This window comes from Triticum aestivum, chromosome 7D (genome assembly GCF_018294505.1).
Source record: "Triticum aestivum cultivar Chinese Spring chromosome 7D, IWGSC CS RefSeq v2.1, whole genome shotgun sequence".
Lineage (NCBI taxonomy): Eukaryota > Viridiplantae > Streptophyta > Magnoliopsida > Poales > Poaceae > Triticum > Triticum aestivum.
Genome location: NC_057814.1, coordinates 253,462,568 through 253,478,284, shown reverse-complemented (window position 1 = coordinate 253,478,284; position 15,717 = coordinate 253,462,568). Strand labels below are relative to the sequence as shown.

The 15,717-nt window shown below is 47.7% G+C and overlaps 1 protein-coding gene across 1 annotated transcript; it reads right to left on the bottom strand.

Moving 5' to 3' along the window:
- Positions 1-9,898: 9,898 nt before the first annotated feature.
- Positions 9,899-14,313, bottom strand: LOC123168728 (probable RNA methyltransferase At5g51130). Its single transcript, XM_044586598.1, has 8 exons — positions 13,954-14,313; positions 13,028-13,142; positions 12,350-12,397; positions 11,355-11,607; positions 11,162-11,249; positions 10,995-11,060; positions 10,524-10,592; positions 9,899-10,437 (listed from the first exon to the last, which is right to left on the bottom strand). Exons 1-8 carry the CDS (start codon positions 14,146-14,148, stop codon positions 10,348-10,350), a joined length of 924 nt encoding a protein of 307 aa, XP_044442533.1. The 5' UTR covers positions 14,149-14,313; the 3' UTR covers positions 9,899-10,347.
- Between the last annotated feature and the right edge of the window lie 1,404 nt (positions 14,314-15,717).

Here is a 15,717-nt window from a genome sequence, read left to right as displayed (position 1 = left end):
GACGGCGAGGGCACCAAGTACCTGGACCAAGAGAAGAATCTGCCTGAAGTTGACAGCCAACGGATAACCGGTCCACGTCGGACGTCCGACACCTAGAGCATCTAGCGGCCAGCCCAAGTTCCAGCCAGCGAAGACTCCAGCGGTCGAACGACCGACAAGTACCGGACGTCCGACGCCCTCCAGCCTCCGGACGACCGACGCCCTCCAGAGATCCGACACCTGTGGGTCCGAGCCAAAACACCAGAAGTCCGAGACCGCCCGGACGTCCGACGCCGGCCAGAAATCCGACGCCGACCATCCCGAGCCAAAACGTCGGACTTCCGACAAGTACCGGACGTCCGGACCCTCACGAGCCACCGGACGACGGGTAACTGTCGGACGTCCGACGCCTGTGTGTTGACTGCGTGTTGGGCCGAAGCCCATGTACCCCTTCGTCCACTTAGACTATATATATTCCTCGTCCTCCCTCTTTCTACGGTTAGCAAAGTAGCTCATTTGAGAGATAGAGCTTTGCTCATCCACTTGGTTACTTCTCCATTGGAGTCCACGACCTCTTCGGAGAAGATCCCCCAAGCGGATTCAAGACCCCTCACGGGAAGACCCCCTCAAGACCTCCTCACGGAGAAGAACTTGCTACTTGTATCGTCCTTTGTTGATCGTGGATCGTGTATCTCTTTGTGTTTCGAGGATCTAGCACATGTGTAACCGAATCTTGTTGGTTTGAGTGATTTCTCTCGTGTTTTCCCCTCGTGTTCATCGTGTTCATCGCGGGATCTGCTCCAATCATGAAAGATTGGGCATCTAGGGTTCTACCATACATCACCAATGCTAGTTCCTGTTTTTTGCCTATTTCTTTGTTTCACAGAAAAACCATACCAAACTAAGTCCAAACGTGATAAAAATTTATGGTGATTTTTTTCGAACATAAGAGATCCCCCGAAGCTTCGGGGAAGGATAAGAAGACCCACGAAGACGCCACAAGATCACATGGCATGCCCCAGGGGTCGGGAGTGCTGTTTGAGCTTGTGGGGCCCTCGTAAGTCCTTTTGGTGTGATTCCAACGCTGAAAGTTCTAATAAATAGAGAAACCTCCGAAAGTTAACCTAGATGAGTTTTTCCTCCGTGGCAAGCCTCTGTTCCAAAGCGGTCTCATCTGGAGCCCTGTTTAGGCACCTTGCCATAGGGGGAAAGCCATCATCGGAGGCCATCTTCATCATCACCGCTGCTTCCATGACGAGGACGGAATAGTTCACCCTCGAGGCTGAGGGTATGTACCAGTAGCTATGTGATCTCTCTCTCTCTCTCTCTCTCTCTCTCTCTCTCTCTCTCTCGTGATCTTGATAGGACACAATCTTGATCTACCATGAGCTTTGTTAATATAGTTGGATTATATGGTGTTCTTCCCCTCTATCTTTTTTGTGGTGAATTGAATCTTGCTCTTTGAGGTTTCTTTGTTATCAGATTGAATACTTTGGATTTGAGATCACTTGATGCATGTCTCACTCACGGATACTTGTGGTGACATTGGGGTATCTAGGTGGCATTAGAGTTGATTGATGAGTATCATATGGTGTTGTCGGAGTATGATCTCTAGAACTATTCGTGACACTTAAGGCTTGTTCAGTAGACTGAGCGGAAACACAACTTTCAGGTGGTTTACTACCTACGCAATTTCATCCTACTTTCTCCGATAGGAATAGAAACTTTGGAGCAATTCTTTGCCTCACTTTGAGGGATTTTCATATGGTTCAGTTATGTTAGTAATGTTGAGAGATTGCACTAGTGAAATTATGAACCCCAGGCTTTGTTTCTAAGCATTGATATATTGCTCTTTGTTTAATACTTCTACCTTGCTGTTTTTATTTATTCAGATTATCTACCATCCATATTACACATCTATCATCATCTCTTCGCCGAACTAGTGCACCTATACAACTGACAATTGTATTGGGTGTGCTGGGGACACAAGAGACTCTTTGTATTTTGATTACAGGGTTCTTTGAGAGAGACCATCTTCATCCTACACCTCCCACGGATTGATAAACCTTAGGTCATCCACTTGAGGGTAATTTTTTGCGGTCCTACAAAACTCTGCTCTTGGAGGCCCAATGGAGTCTACAAGAATAAAGTTGCGCAATAGACATCATAGAGCTGGTGATCTGCTTCGTGAATTAGTGCAGGAATTGCACAAACCGGTGTAGGAACTAAGGAAACTAAGTTCTCGATTGTAGGAATCACACCCAACACGCCACCATGAGATGGAGCACCGCCACGGGTCCAGTGACAGAGCTGCACGCACTTGGTCACTGTTTCGCTCCCGGTGACGGAGCTGCCCACACCTAGCCGGTGGATCCGGCCGCCACGAGGCCATAGAAGATGGATCCGGCCGCCACAAGGCCGTAGAAGGTGGATCCGGCCGCCACGAGGCCATAGAAGGTGGATCCAGCCACCACGAGGCTGTAATAGGTGGTCTGGCTGCTGCGAGATTGGGAGGGAGGTGGCTGCTCACCTTGAGGTCAATGAGACCATGCGGACCACAGCGGCACCTCTTCCGCCCCTATCAGAGCACACGAACGGAAGCCCTCATAGCCGAGATGCAGAGCGACCATGAGCTCATCACCCCGAGCACCACTGCCCCGCGTGCAGCGTCGCCCCCGCGTCCAGCGCTGCCATCAGAGTAGATCGGAGGAGGGAAGGAGTGGCGCGATGGGGAAGTGCGAGGGGGCGCCGTCGTGGTAGATCGGAGGAGGTGGGGAGAGGCTCTGTGGTGTGACAAGGAGATCTGGGGGCGGAGGCTGGAGGGGATGATGGGAGCTGGGGAAGGGAGAAGCACAGGAGGGGTTAGGGTTAGATACTTTTTTTGAGGAACGGTTAGGTTTAGATACTAGATACGGTTTGGATGGGATCCGTGGGCTTTTAGCCAGTGGCGGCCCTCTCTTAAACGCAGCGGAGGAAACAAGACAGAGTCTGTCACTGTCATTTGTGTTCTAGTGTCGGCTCCAAATAAAATTCTGCCACTGCTATTTTTGGATAGATTTATTGCAAGACCCAAAATAACAGTGACGGGTACGTATTGCCGCCCGCCACTGGTAACTCAAACACTAGTGGCGGGCATCAGTTTGTGATCGCCACTGGTAACATTTGTCTCACAACAAATATGGAGAATTGTGGAGAATTGTTAACAGTGGCAGGCATAAACTAACGCCCGTCATTGATAAGTTAATAGCAGTGGAGGTCGTGTTTTTTGCACCCGCCACTGGCAACTATCCAGATTACCAGTGGCGGGTGCTAGCTGGTACCCATAGGAGAGACCCTCTAAACAATCGCGGGCTCCAATGTTCGGGTTGAGACGCTTTACCAATTTGACAAAGATCACTAGCACGGGTTGATGACTAGTATATATATTTTGAGAAAAGAATACGAACAGTACAATAAGTAGCCAGCTCGCTAGGACCCTAGGTCCTGGTCCTGACCGGCGGTGGGAGAGAGAAGGGATTCCTTGCTTGGCTTGGGGCAGGGGAGAGGATGGAGATGGTTGCACCTCTGCTATGCTGTGCCTTCTTTTGGGCTTCTTTTTTATTTTTGGAAGATCCCTGAAGCTTTTGGAATGTGGTTGCATCTTCTTGCTTTGGGCTTCTTTTTTATTTTTGGGAGATCCTTGGAGCTTTTGGAATGTGGTTGTATCTTCGGGCAGTGAGTGATCAATGGCTTTTTCTGCAGATTGCTCGTGGAGTGGGCTCGGGTGAAGCTTGAGCTGCAAGGGACAGAGACATTGGCGATTCTCCTCGGCTGCTCCAGAGCTGAGCAAAGCAACTATAGTGTCTGAAAGTTGATCTAATCGACCCAAAGATATGCCTGTTTAGATGATAAACTGGTAGCAATTGTAAAACCGCGACAAAACTAGGATGTTCATAGGAACAGAAATCTTATATTACTGGAAGGCTTCTCTGGCATACAAAATTCATCTACACAAAGGCTAATTGCCTAAAGTCTGACAAAATTATCGAAAACTACCTAGGGAAGGCAATACCACCACCACCCTATCCATATCATTCCTTGGGCGCTTGTTGAAAAGGAACTTCCACAAACTGCTAATCTAGCGTCATGTGAAACCTTGATCATCATATTTGTCGTGGAATTGTCACGGCAGATGTCCTCGGGTTAGGACTTAGTCGTGGAGCCATCGCAATTGGGAAGCTTGAAGGGGTTAAGTGGGACAAGGAACACGAGGGTTTATACTGGTTCGGCCCCTTACGGTGAAGGTAAAAGCCTACGTCCAGTTGAGGTGGTATTAATCAAGGTTTCGATAACCAGGGAGCTAAACAGCTATGCCCGGCTCTCGATCAGATTGTTGTCGCCCCTAAACCGCTGCCGGGTCGTCCCCTTATATAGGGAGGTTGACACCCAGCGGCCCTTAGAGTCCCGGCCGGCTCATAAGAGTGTCCGGCTCGGACTCTAAACAATACTTGCCTTATACTACAAGTTCTACTATAACAATAAAGATTGTACTACGGGCTTTAAGCCATATCCGGGTCTCAGCCCATCTCTGGCCCATTATCTTGGAACTTAGCTCCGGGCTTCTGGCAATGACCCTTAGTGTAACCCGGCCCTCCTGGCGGGTGACTCCCAGGTCTATATCCTCAACATTAGGCCCCAGATTGACTTGAGCCGGCTCGTGTCAATCTTCAACTCTGCCGACAAAAAAAACTCCGGCTTACCGTTCGTGTGAAGGCCATAACCCGGTGTGACGTCATTCTCCGGACTCCGGATAATCCGCCGTGACGTCATCCTCCATTAAGTCCGTTTTTTATTCCGCCAGATCCGCAACGGATCTCTGCTTTTACTGTCTTTGCGAAAATCGAGGCGCCGTGAGGGGGAGATAACCACGCCATGGTCTCCTTGAATCTCGCGCCCACTTATGACTTACCTTATAAATAGGCCGGCCCGGCACTCTCTTCTCACACTCTCCTTCTTCCTCGCGCTGTCGTTCCTCTGCCCGAGCTTCTGCCGCCGCCGTCGTCGCGCCCCTGATCTTCATCGACCCGGCCGCTGCATCACCCTCACCCGGACCAGATAACGGCGGCGACCTTCGCTCTTCCTCAACTCCGGTGAGTCTTCTCTGCCTTGCTAGAACAGATCTGTGGTAGGGTTCCTCCCGTTCTTTGTGTTCGTCACCTTTACCCAGAAGCTCGGCAATCCTCGTCACCACTGTAGTCGGTTGACCTTTATCCTTGCGTAAAACCACTGCGGTAGACGTTCGGAACTCATTTCATCTGCAAGAAATCCTCTTTTTACTGCATAAGAACTGTGTTCAACCTCAAGAACTTCTCCTGCCTCTGTTTTTTAGGTCTAGAAAATTTTCTCTGCTCCGACTATTTTGATCCAAAAAAGTTACGGTAGCATGTGAAACCGGTTTACCACACTTAGTAAAAACGCAACCATTGAATCTCGGCGGCTTACATGTCCGGTTTAAAGAGAACCATGCTCTGTAAAATCCTCCGACTTAACTGCAGTAAGCCGTAGATGACCAACTTAACCTGAAAGCCCCGACAGCTTAGATAACCCACCATATCAATATATATCATTAGTCCCCTTCATAAGCCGTCACTGTAGTTTGAATGATAATCCCCGGCTTATAATTAACCCGGACACTTTTCTCTTCCTCATAGACCACCAACCGTCACCATGCCTCCCAAGGCTCCCATTACTTGCAACTGGATGAAATCCAACGTCACTGAAGAGACCCTGGCCAACTTTGTTAAGTCCGGATATCTGCCCAAGAAGGAAGTGATGTCCTACCGTGCCCCTGACCCGTCCGAAGAAAGACCTCAGCCGAGGGACGGGGAGGTAGTGATCTTTGCAGACCATATGAGCCGGGGCTTCGCACCGCCCGGCTCAAAATTCTTCCGGGACGTGCTCAACTTCTTTGACCTTCGGCCTCAGGATATAGGACCCAATTCCATATCCAACATCTGCAACTTCCAAGTTTTTTGTGAAGTATATCTTGGAGAAGAGCCGAGTCTGCTGCTCTTCAGAGAGCTGTTTTATTTAAACCGCCAAACCGAGTGCGCAAACGGTCCAAGTCTAGAGTTAGGCGGCATCTCCATCCAACGGCGCAGGGACTGTCTATTTCCTTACGCAGAACCGCCAAGTCACCCCAAGGACTGGAACATGACTTGGTTCTACTGCCAAGACACGTCCCCGGCTGATGAGAGCCCGCTGCCCGGCTTTCGCCCAACGCGCCTGGAGCCGACTCATCCGCTATCCGACAAGCTGACTGCCGCGGAACGCCAGCCTCTGCTTCCAACGATCAATAAGATCAAGGCCCTGCTAGGCAACGGTCTGAACGGAATAGACCTGGTCCGGGTCTGGATCTCATGGCGGGTGATCCCATTGAGCCGCCGCCCCGGCTTAATGTGTGAGTACACCGGGCGAAAGGATGACCCGCAGAGGCACAGTCGCAACGACCTTCCAGAAGACGTTGCCGAAGAAGAGACCAAGGCTCTATTAAACGAGAGCCTGGCAGACTGTGGAAGAACCGGGCTAGCCCCGTTCTGCAAGACCAATCCGGCCCCTGCGGTAAACCGCTGACCTTTAACCTTTCAACTTCTTTTACATGCCATCTTGCTAAGAATTCATTACTGTATTTCTCAGGCTGATGATAAATTCTGGCGGGTCAAGTATGACCATGAGGCGACCAAGAAGGCCAGGAAGGCGAAGAAAGCCGCCAAGAGAGCCGTCCCTCGCAAAAAGGGAAACAGACCCACTGCTTCGGAGCTGCTGCAATTAAGCGATAGCTCCGAGTCAGAGGTAACCCTTAAACCTTTAAACTCTTGCCATATTTATTGTTTGCTGCTGTCCACTTTACCATCATTTTGCTTATTGACAGGATGACACCGGCGCCAGTAACCCGGTGATTGAAGAGGTAACATTACTCCCCTCCGACTCGGAGCCTTTGCCACAGCTGAAAGTCCGAAGAGTAACCCGGAAAGTAAGCATTTCTCATCCATTAGCTCATCAAGACCCTCAATTTCTTTTGAAGCAGCAGGTTCACGAAAGCCGGCGTCTCACCCGGGCCCGCAAGGACACCGACCTCTCCGCCGGGTTACCCGACGCGACAAGGAAACGTCGCACCGAGGTCTTTTCTCACTCGTACCCTTTTCATCCGTTGGCGGGTGTTATCCGTCAACCGCTTAATTCTTCTGACTCCAATTACCAGGAAACCTCCCCTTCTTCTGGTGACTCCATGCAGTCAAGTCTGCCGGCCTTCAAAACTGCACCCGGGTAATAACAATCACCTTACATTACCTGTCTGTATTTACTCTTTGTATGCCTAACACTTCTGTCTTTTCAGTGCCCAGGCAAAGCTCACCAAAAGAGCAAAGAAGACCAGGTCAGCCGGAGTGCCGGACTTGCCTGAGCCGGAGACGACGGCTCAAGATCCGCCAGCCGCCTCCGAGGCCACCATTCCCATGGATACGGCGCCTGAAGCCCCTGCCCCGACCACCAAGACAACGACCGAAGCGTCAGCTAATCCGGAGGCCTCCGGCTCAACCCCACCGGCTAACGACCCGGACGTGGTAATTACCCGGACGGAGTATGTTGAGCCGGGGAGGCCGACCGCACTGGCCCAATGCTCCGCGAAGGGGGAGCTGCTGCGACCCCACCGGGCGAATCTGGATCTCTCGGGCTACCCCGATTTGAGAATTGGAGAGCTCGTTTCTGGCTACATCAGCCAGGTTCACAAGAGCCGGGACGCGGAGATCGCCATGGTCAATCAGATCCAACAAAAGTCTGAGGTAACCTTCTGCTGTCTTCTTACTTTCCGCATAGTGATCCTTGTCATGCTAGCCCCCAAGTCTATAACTTATACTTGGCATATGTTGTAGACTTAGAGTCCGGCTTACTTAATTGAACCAGCAGTACGTAGATAGACACGTTCAATATGCATTAGCCCCCAAGTGCCAAGTGTCTTTGCTTGGAAAGTGCTTGGGACTTATATAATGACTATTTAATAACCCGGAAATATATGCAGGCTACTGGCAAGAAATTTGAGTCGGACCTTGCGGGTCTCAAGAGCCGGTTAAAAACTCAAGAGATGGAGACCCGGAAGGCGAATGCCAAGTTTGTCTCCAGCATCGCCGCTCAGGAGAAATTGAAGACTGAATTCGACGCTGAGCGGAAGGCCTGGGCTGAGGAGAAAGCCGCACTGGTGACCCGGGCAGAACAGGCGGAGAAGGCCCTCACTGAGAAGACCGCTGAGCTCTCCGGTCTAAAGCACCAGGTTTCCCAAATGGTGGCTGCTATCTTCGGTAAGTCGCCTCACCGGCTTTCATCAAGTCTGCACATGTTACGATTCACCCTTGTCACCGGCTTACCTGACCTTTATTAAACAGGTCCCAGGAGTGCCAACCTCAACCAGAGCGTGGTCACCAAGCTAAAGGCCGTGTACACCCTGGTGGAACAACTCTACACCGGGTCACAGCGCGCCTTAGCTGTGGTGGCCCTATCCAATGAGGTGCCAACCCATCTGGCTGAAGTCCTGCGCCGGCTCGCAGTTTTGCCACAGCGAATCCAAGAGCTACGTCGAGCCTCCGCAAGATCCGGAGCAATTGCCGCGCTGAGCCGGGCCAAAGCCTTCCTGCCGGAGCTAGACCCGGCTGGCATCGCCCTGGGTTACCCCAGCCTGAAGGAAGACGGCTCCACCTTCGACCAGAAGGATTTCGCGGCATGCGTGAAGGCTGTACGCCCGGTGGCCACCATCATCGGGAACGACACCGACTTAACCAAGTATCAGCCGGGGTACAACGCGGAGAATCAGAGGATTCCAACCCCTCGCTATGAAGCTCTTAGTCTGATTCCTCCGGCTCGCCAACACACCTACGCCCCCGAGATTGACCCGGCCGGGTTAATTGACGAAGAAGCTCAGTTCGAAGCTCTCAGCGGTATCAACTGGAAATCGTCGACCTTCGAAGCCTTGGGATTAGCCGGAGCAGAAGATGAGCCGGGGACTTCGACTCAGCAGGCGTCATAAACCGGCTAGCGGCTCACGAAACAACGCTCCACCCTTGAAACTTTGAAAGATTTTTGTAATAGAATAAGTGCAACAATTTATCTCTGTCGTGCCATCGTGCACGTAATGAATGCTGAAATCCTTTGAAGTCATTCTTTTGATGCTCCTCCGGGTCATAATTATCCTTCGTGCTTCTCAACCTTTAAAAAAGTACCTTCAAGCATCTGCATAGAAAGGTAAATCACAAGTCTCAAGACGGCTTACCACCCTCCGGATTAAATGACCCGGGTAGCATGGTTGGTATCTTAACCCTAATGGACTTGTCTTGATGACCTCCAGGATGTTCAATTAACAAGATAATTCCAAAATTAAGCCGGTCAAGCGAAACCCGGCCATGCACACGCTGTCATAATCAGAGTAGAATTTGCGATAAATCGGAACTTAGGGGCTTCCAGTTCGAATACGACCAGAGACCCGGCCCGAAAGGGGTTTAAGCCAAGATTCGGATACGATCATATAGCCCCCAATGGGTGTGGCGATGCCAATCAAGAGGGTACCGACAGCTATGTTCTCTTGGGTTCGAATACGGCCCATGTTTGAACAGGAAGCCCCCAAGTGATTCTGAAAATTGTTTAACGACGCTGATTCGAATACGATCCACGTCAGTTCTCAGAGGGGTTACACTATGATTCAAATATGACCAAAGGCAACCTCCCAATGAGCTCGGCACTTTGCCAATCAAATGGGTATCGACAGCTATGTTCTCTTTGGTTCGAATACGACCCATGTTTGAACAGGAAGCCCCCAAGTGATCTTACTGCTTACGGCTAGACTCAAATGCGATCATAAGCCGGATCCTCCTTTCAAATTAGTATGACACGTATATTTGGAGGAGAAAAAAGGACAGAGGTCCTGCTTTATTGCTTATCATAATATATATATGTCTGAGATAAATATGTACACCACAAGAGGACGACCCGGCGGCCCTTAGAGTCCCGGCCGGCTCATAAGAGTGTCCGGCTCGGACTCTAAACAATACTTGCCTTATACTACAAGTTCTACTATAACAATAAAGATTGTACTACGAGCTTTAAGCCATATCCGGGTCTCAGCCCATCTCTGGCCCATTATCTTGGAACTTAGCTCCGGGTTTCTGGCAATGACCCTTAGTGTAATCCGGCCCTCCTGGCGGGTGACTCCCAGGTCTATATCCTCAACAATATTTGTACCAAAGAAAGCACCGGTGAAGCTCGACAAATCCCGCAGCACCAAACTTACGCACCCGAAGCATCACATGAGCCTCTGGGTAAGAGGCAAGTGCCAATCTCATTCCATCATTTGTGGTAAACTTCAATTGGGCGATCAAAACCAGCGACAGAACCAACCAATCTGTTGGTAATCACCTCTACTGACCTGAATCCTACCTGCAAGCACCACTGCATGGTTTACAACAACTCTGCTGTAGGAAACTGGAAAAGAACATAGCACTAGCTGCCGATATAGCACGCACCTTGTCCAGAAGTATCTCCCGGAATTTCTCAGGATATATACAGATATCATTGAAGTTTTCTTTGGCAACCTGAAATCCAGCAGAAAAAAGGACAGGACGATGTGAGTTAACTTCACCCCATGAAAGATTGAGAAGAAATAATTGTTTCATCGATGGATCAGGATTTTTTACTAATCATTCTAAGATGCATAAGATTGTGTGATCAGGGGAAACAAAAGCAGGTTAGGTGAGAGTAAGACCCCAATGTAAATGATGAAAGACTTAAAAAAAACGTAAATGATGAAAGACCAGGAAGCAATTCAAACCAAGAAGTACATCTAGCTTTGAAACGAGCAAGGGACCAAAAGAACAGTTCAATGCAACATACTCATGGCTACCCTTCAGGCCTTCACAAACAGAGTCCGAGCTTTAAAGTTGAAACTACACCATCTCAAGCCAAAAACAAATCATGTAGCATCAGTCAGAAATTACCTCCGACACTAATCTGTTTTTCCTATACGAGGTCCAAGGTTGAGGCTCCATGATAAAAATCCCTCCCTGCAAAACAAGAAAAGCCAGAGGAAAGAAGACAAGGTATTGTTAGTTTTTCCTCTTACCAGAGAGATCCAATTTAGGGACAGCAAAAGAGAAATAGATACCGGTCTTAGAAGACTCCATATCTTCACAAACAAAGTGATTATGCCATCATCACCCCAGTTCAGGTGGATCCATTTTGTCACGCTCAAACTGCAAGAGAACAAAAGCATAAAAAAAAACAAGATGACATTCAATTTGATAGTGACTAATACAAAAAAATCTCTGACATGTCTCTCTTGTAAATTTGCAACTTACCACATGATGGTGTCATACTGTTCTGTATATCTGTGTGTGCTCTGGACAAAATTTTCAGACCGAAAAGAGACAATTTCAAAAAGATCAGGTTGTTCGTGTTTAGAAATATTTCCATTTGGCATCTCAGATACCACTTCTTCTCGACAGCTCTGAGTTGTGGAGTCTGACGAGTTATGAACCTTGGCACTTTCCGGAGCCACGTTGCCTGTTCGAGATATCCTTCTTAAATTCCAGTTAGCAGTTTCAATCAAACCTACAAGGTTAAGATCAGAATCAGTTTCATTTGACAAACCTAACACAGCCAACCTTTGGCAAGTCAAGAACACACAAACATTCCGAAACTACAAGGAACTATTCAAGTATGGTTGATGATATTTATTGGTAATCTGTCAAATATTATTACTTAATTACGAACCATGCATCTAACGTCAGAAAATTACAGAAATCCAAGTTTGACTGTCATAAATGCACATTCTGCTAAAAAAATAAATTAACATTATAAATCTCATACAGAGTTTCATAATTTCAAGATAGGTTCAGTTATCAATAGAGAAACACTGAATTTGTACACATGAAGGCGTTGGCATCACCAAGGATTTTATGCCATTTAAAAAAAAATGTTCCACCAAATCCTACTTCTTTAGACTCGCAAACACAACACACCTCACAAGCATTGTGTCAATAGAATAATTACGAACTACTAACAACACTGAGCTGGGATATACAATAACCGGTCGGACAGGACTAATTTTTTTTTCATTTGCATTTTATATTGTTCAGAAATGAGCATTAATGTTCTCAGCACACCACATTATATACAGAAAAACACAAAATGTACATAAAGGCTGCTGTGAGACAAGCATCAATCAGATCTTCAGATTGTTTTTTGAAAAGATTCCAGCTACCAGGTTTCATGCACTAAAAACAAACAATATGAAATCTGAATTACAAATATACAATATTACTTCATTAAATATTACAATAACAGTTTAAACCTTTATCGATGTCAACTCCAAGGATGCTTCGGCACACAAACTTCATCGCTGCACAAGGTAAGAAAATTAGAGATGAGCAACTGTGTTTGTCAGGAAATTTATTTAGAGAAAAAACATTCTACAGTATATATCTCTCTTGCAATTGTGGCATCTGCCCAAATTTTTTTGTACATGTCACCTGTGATGTACTGATTTCTAACAAATGAACGTCAGAAGAGCCACTAATCACTGCATAGAATAATGAAGCAGAAGACCAGCTACAGTTAATTGGCATTCGGTTCTTATATGGTCAAGGGTTATCAAATGAAACTATGCTATTGCAGACCATAATAATAATAAGTTAACAAAGGTGGCTGACATGTTTATGTAGGGTGGTCTCAACCATATTACAAGTGACAATATAAAATAGATGGCACATACTCGATTAAAATTATCCTAACATGACCATATGAATAAAACAAAGAATATTTACAATAATTTGCTAAATAATGCTTATGTTAATCTGGATAAGACTTTCATAATCAACAAGAGAAACTAAAACAATGTAACTGCAGAGTAACAGTAGTCTGGTAATTCAAGAACAGAAGCGATAACATTGAAGTTGAAAGTCATGTGAATAAGACCAGAAGATCATTAACCAAACAAAACAGAACAAAATTATTATCCCCAGAACATTACCTAGACCGATTGTGACCAAACCTTGGTTGCATCCAATATCGAGACAATCCTTGCCTGCAAACCACTCCTTCTTGAATATCTCAAGGCGGGGATCTTCACCAACGTTACGATCAATCTGTTGAACATCAAAAGATTTAAGTTATCAGCTAAGATTGGTTGATCCAGCCATTGAGTACCTTTTTGTTGTATTAAGTGAACTATCATGTGCAGCATAGACCAATTAAATGTCCAATCTAATGAGTAGACCCTCTGTCGGTCTATCTGCCTCCTTTGTACAGGTGAATTTAGCATAAGCAGATCTGTCAAAACAAGTACGTGCAACTAGGCTCCATGTTTGCTTACTCCTTCTCTGCCAATAGCATTACAACAACACCTGTGGGGCATTTATTAATCAGAAATTATCCTACATGTCCAATATGGGGTCAAAGGCTCAAAGCAGTGGTGATTACTGTGCCCCCTAAAATTCGACAGCCATGTCACACACAGTACCACAAACGTTGGATTGTCTAACTAGGCAATTTTAACACCAAAATACCCAACAGATAACGTCTATGCTGGTCTACCGCAAACTACAATAAAACAAAACAGTATATTCATCTCACTCCAGTTTCCAATCGATACAAGAAAAATGGGAACCACGGGTCCTAGTAGTTGCAAAACTCGAGTTCTGCAAGCTCTTGAGACACAAATCAATGTCGAAACCTATCAGCGCATTTCATCAAACAGCTTGGGCGTGTCCTAAGCAAAAGCTCCACCTCCTTCAACTAAGAATCCTAGTCCTTATAAACCATCCCAGTCCCAGGAACATAGCAATCTCCAGCAAATCATTTCACCAAATAACTCCACGGCATGCACAACACAATGACGATTCACCGTTTGTTAAAGAGAGGCCACGGAGTGGAGGGGAGAAGCGCGGTTCAACTCACTCGGTAGCCGTAGTAGTTCCTGTAGTTTCCGTAGATGAAAACCTCCTTGTTCTTCCGCTTCTTCCCTCTACCTCCACCCCCGCCACCTGCACCGCCGCCGCCGTTTCCTCCTCTTCCCTGTGCGTCGCTCTGTTTCCTCTCCGCCTCTCCTTTGGGTCCCTTGACCGCGGAAGGTGGCTGCGCGAGCGCGACCATCCTCTGAGGAGGGGTGGCTCTCTTCGTCGCCGCCTTGTCTCCCTTCGCGCGGACGGCGGCCGGACGGCGAGGCAGAGGAGAAGAAATCCTTCGAGGCGAGAGGCTTTTGCGGCGCCAGACTTGAGGAGAAAAGGAGGAACGACCCGGCGAACAGCAAGGAAATTAACACGTAAGCCCCTGCGGTGCGGTCCATTCGAAAATTAGTTTTGAACACGGGAAGGCATGTGCACTGTTTCTTTTTTATTTTTTAGAAATAACCGCATATATTTCATTAGACAAACGTAATATAAAGAGTACACGTGTGGTCATTACAGAAGACATACATAGATGTCTTGCAATATTGCAACAAAGACTTCATAAGAAGTAAAACTAGAATTTCATTTCGACAGAATCTTGTGCCATGCCCAAACGTCGCCCACCATTGTCCTCCTCCGCTGCTGAGGCAACGTCAAAGAAAGAGGGGGACCGCCTTCATACCAAGATCTAGAGAAGCACCTTTGCATACAGCGATGCTTTGCACTATTTCTTTAGGAACTCGCATAGGCTCATTTAAATTTACCAGGAATTTGTTCGTGCCTTGCAACGTGCAACGGGACATACTTTGCTACAGAGCAAACACAATGTTCATGAATCAAGATCGTTTAATTTGCCAACTGATAATGTTTATCCAGCACGAACATTCCCATGAAGAATTACTGTGCACGACAATGATACACTCTTTAGGATCGGCTCGCATCTGGTTCATGTTCTATGGATGACATGGATCACGGTGTGCGCTGCCAACAACAATAATATGATGATGATGGAAACTAAACTTATACGACCCGGATCGTACACTTCCATCATGAGACCTTGTTCATTGGTGGACACTTGGCAAACAGGAATCTCAACGCGGCAAACCAATTAATCCTCCTCTAATTACAGTAACAAAGCGCTAGTCCCCATCTACCAAATCTCGATCCCCTTTCTTCTTCGTCGGTCATGCTCGCTCGTTGCCGCCGCCGCAAGCTAAAAATAATCATGAATTTCCTTTCTTTCTCTGGCTTCCTCTGTCGTTAGTCGATGCCGCCGAAAGCTTGTTTTGTCGCGGAAGCACCGGAGCTCCGTCCCTGCTGCTCTCCCCGCCGTCCACGACCAGGCTCCTTGGCGCCGCGGCAACCACCGGCGCTCGCTGCGTCCCTAATCACCGGCCCTCCGTCCATGGCTACTTCCCATTGACATGCTTGTTGCATCTTGACACAAGTATAACTTCAAGTTCAGAGCATGTCTGCTGGTCGCAATGCGGGCTCTCATCTGCTGGTTACAACACAGAGTAGCTGGGGCAATGTCGTGAGTTTGGCCACCGAAGGGATGGAACGCGTCGGGCTGGGTGGTGTGCTTGGTGTCGACGAGCTCACCGGCGGTGATATGGCGCGTAGCCGGGAGTATCACACCGGCTGCTAGAATTTGGGAGCGTTCTGGAGTTTGAAACATGATTTGCAAACGGGTAAGTGAGCAACAAGAAGGTTGCTGCTTTGAGATTGGTGTCGTTGCGCATTGCACACAAGAGGAGGTCTCATGATCGACTTC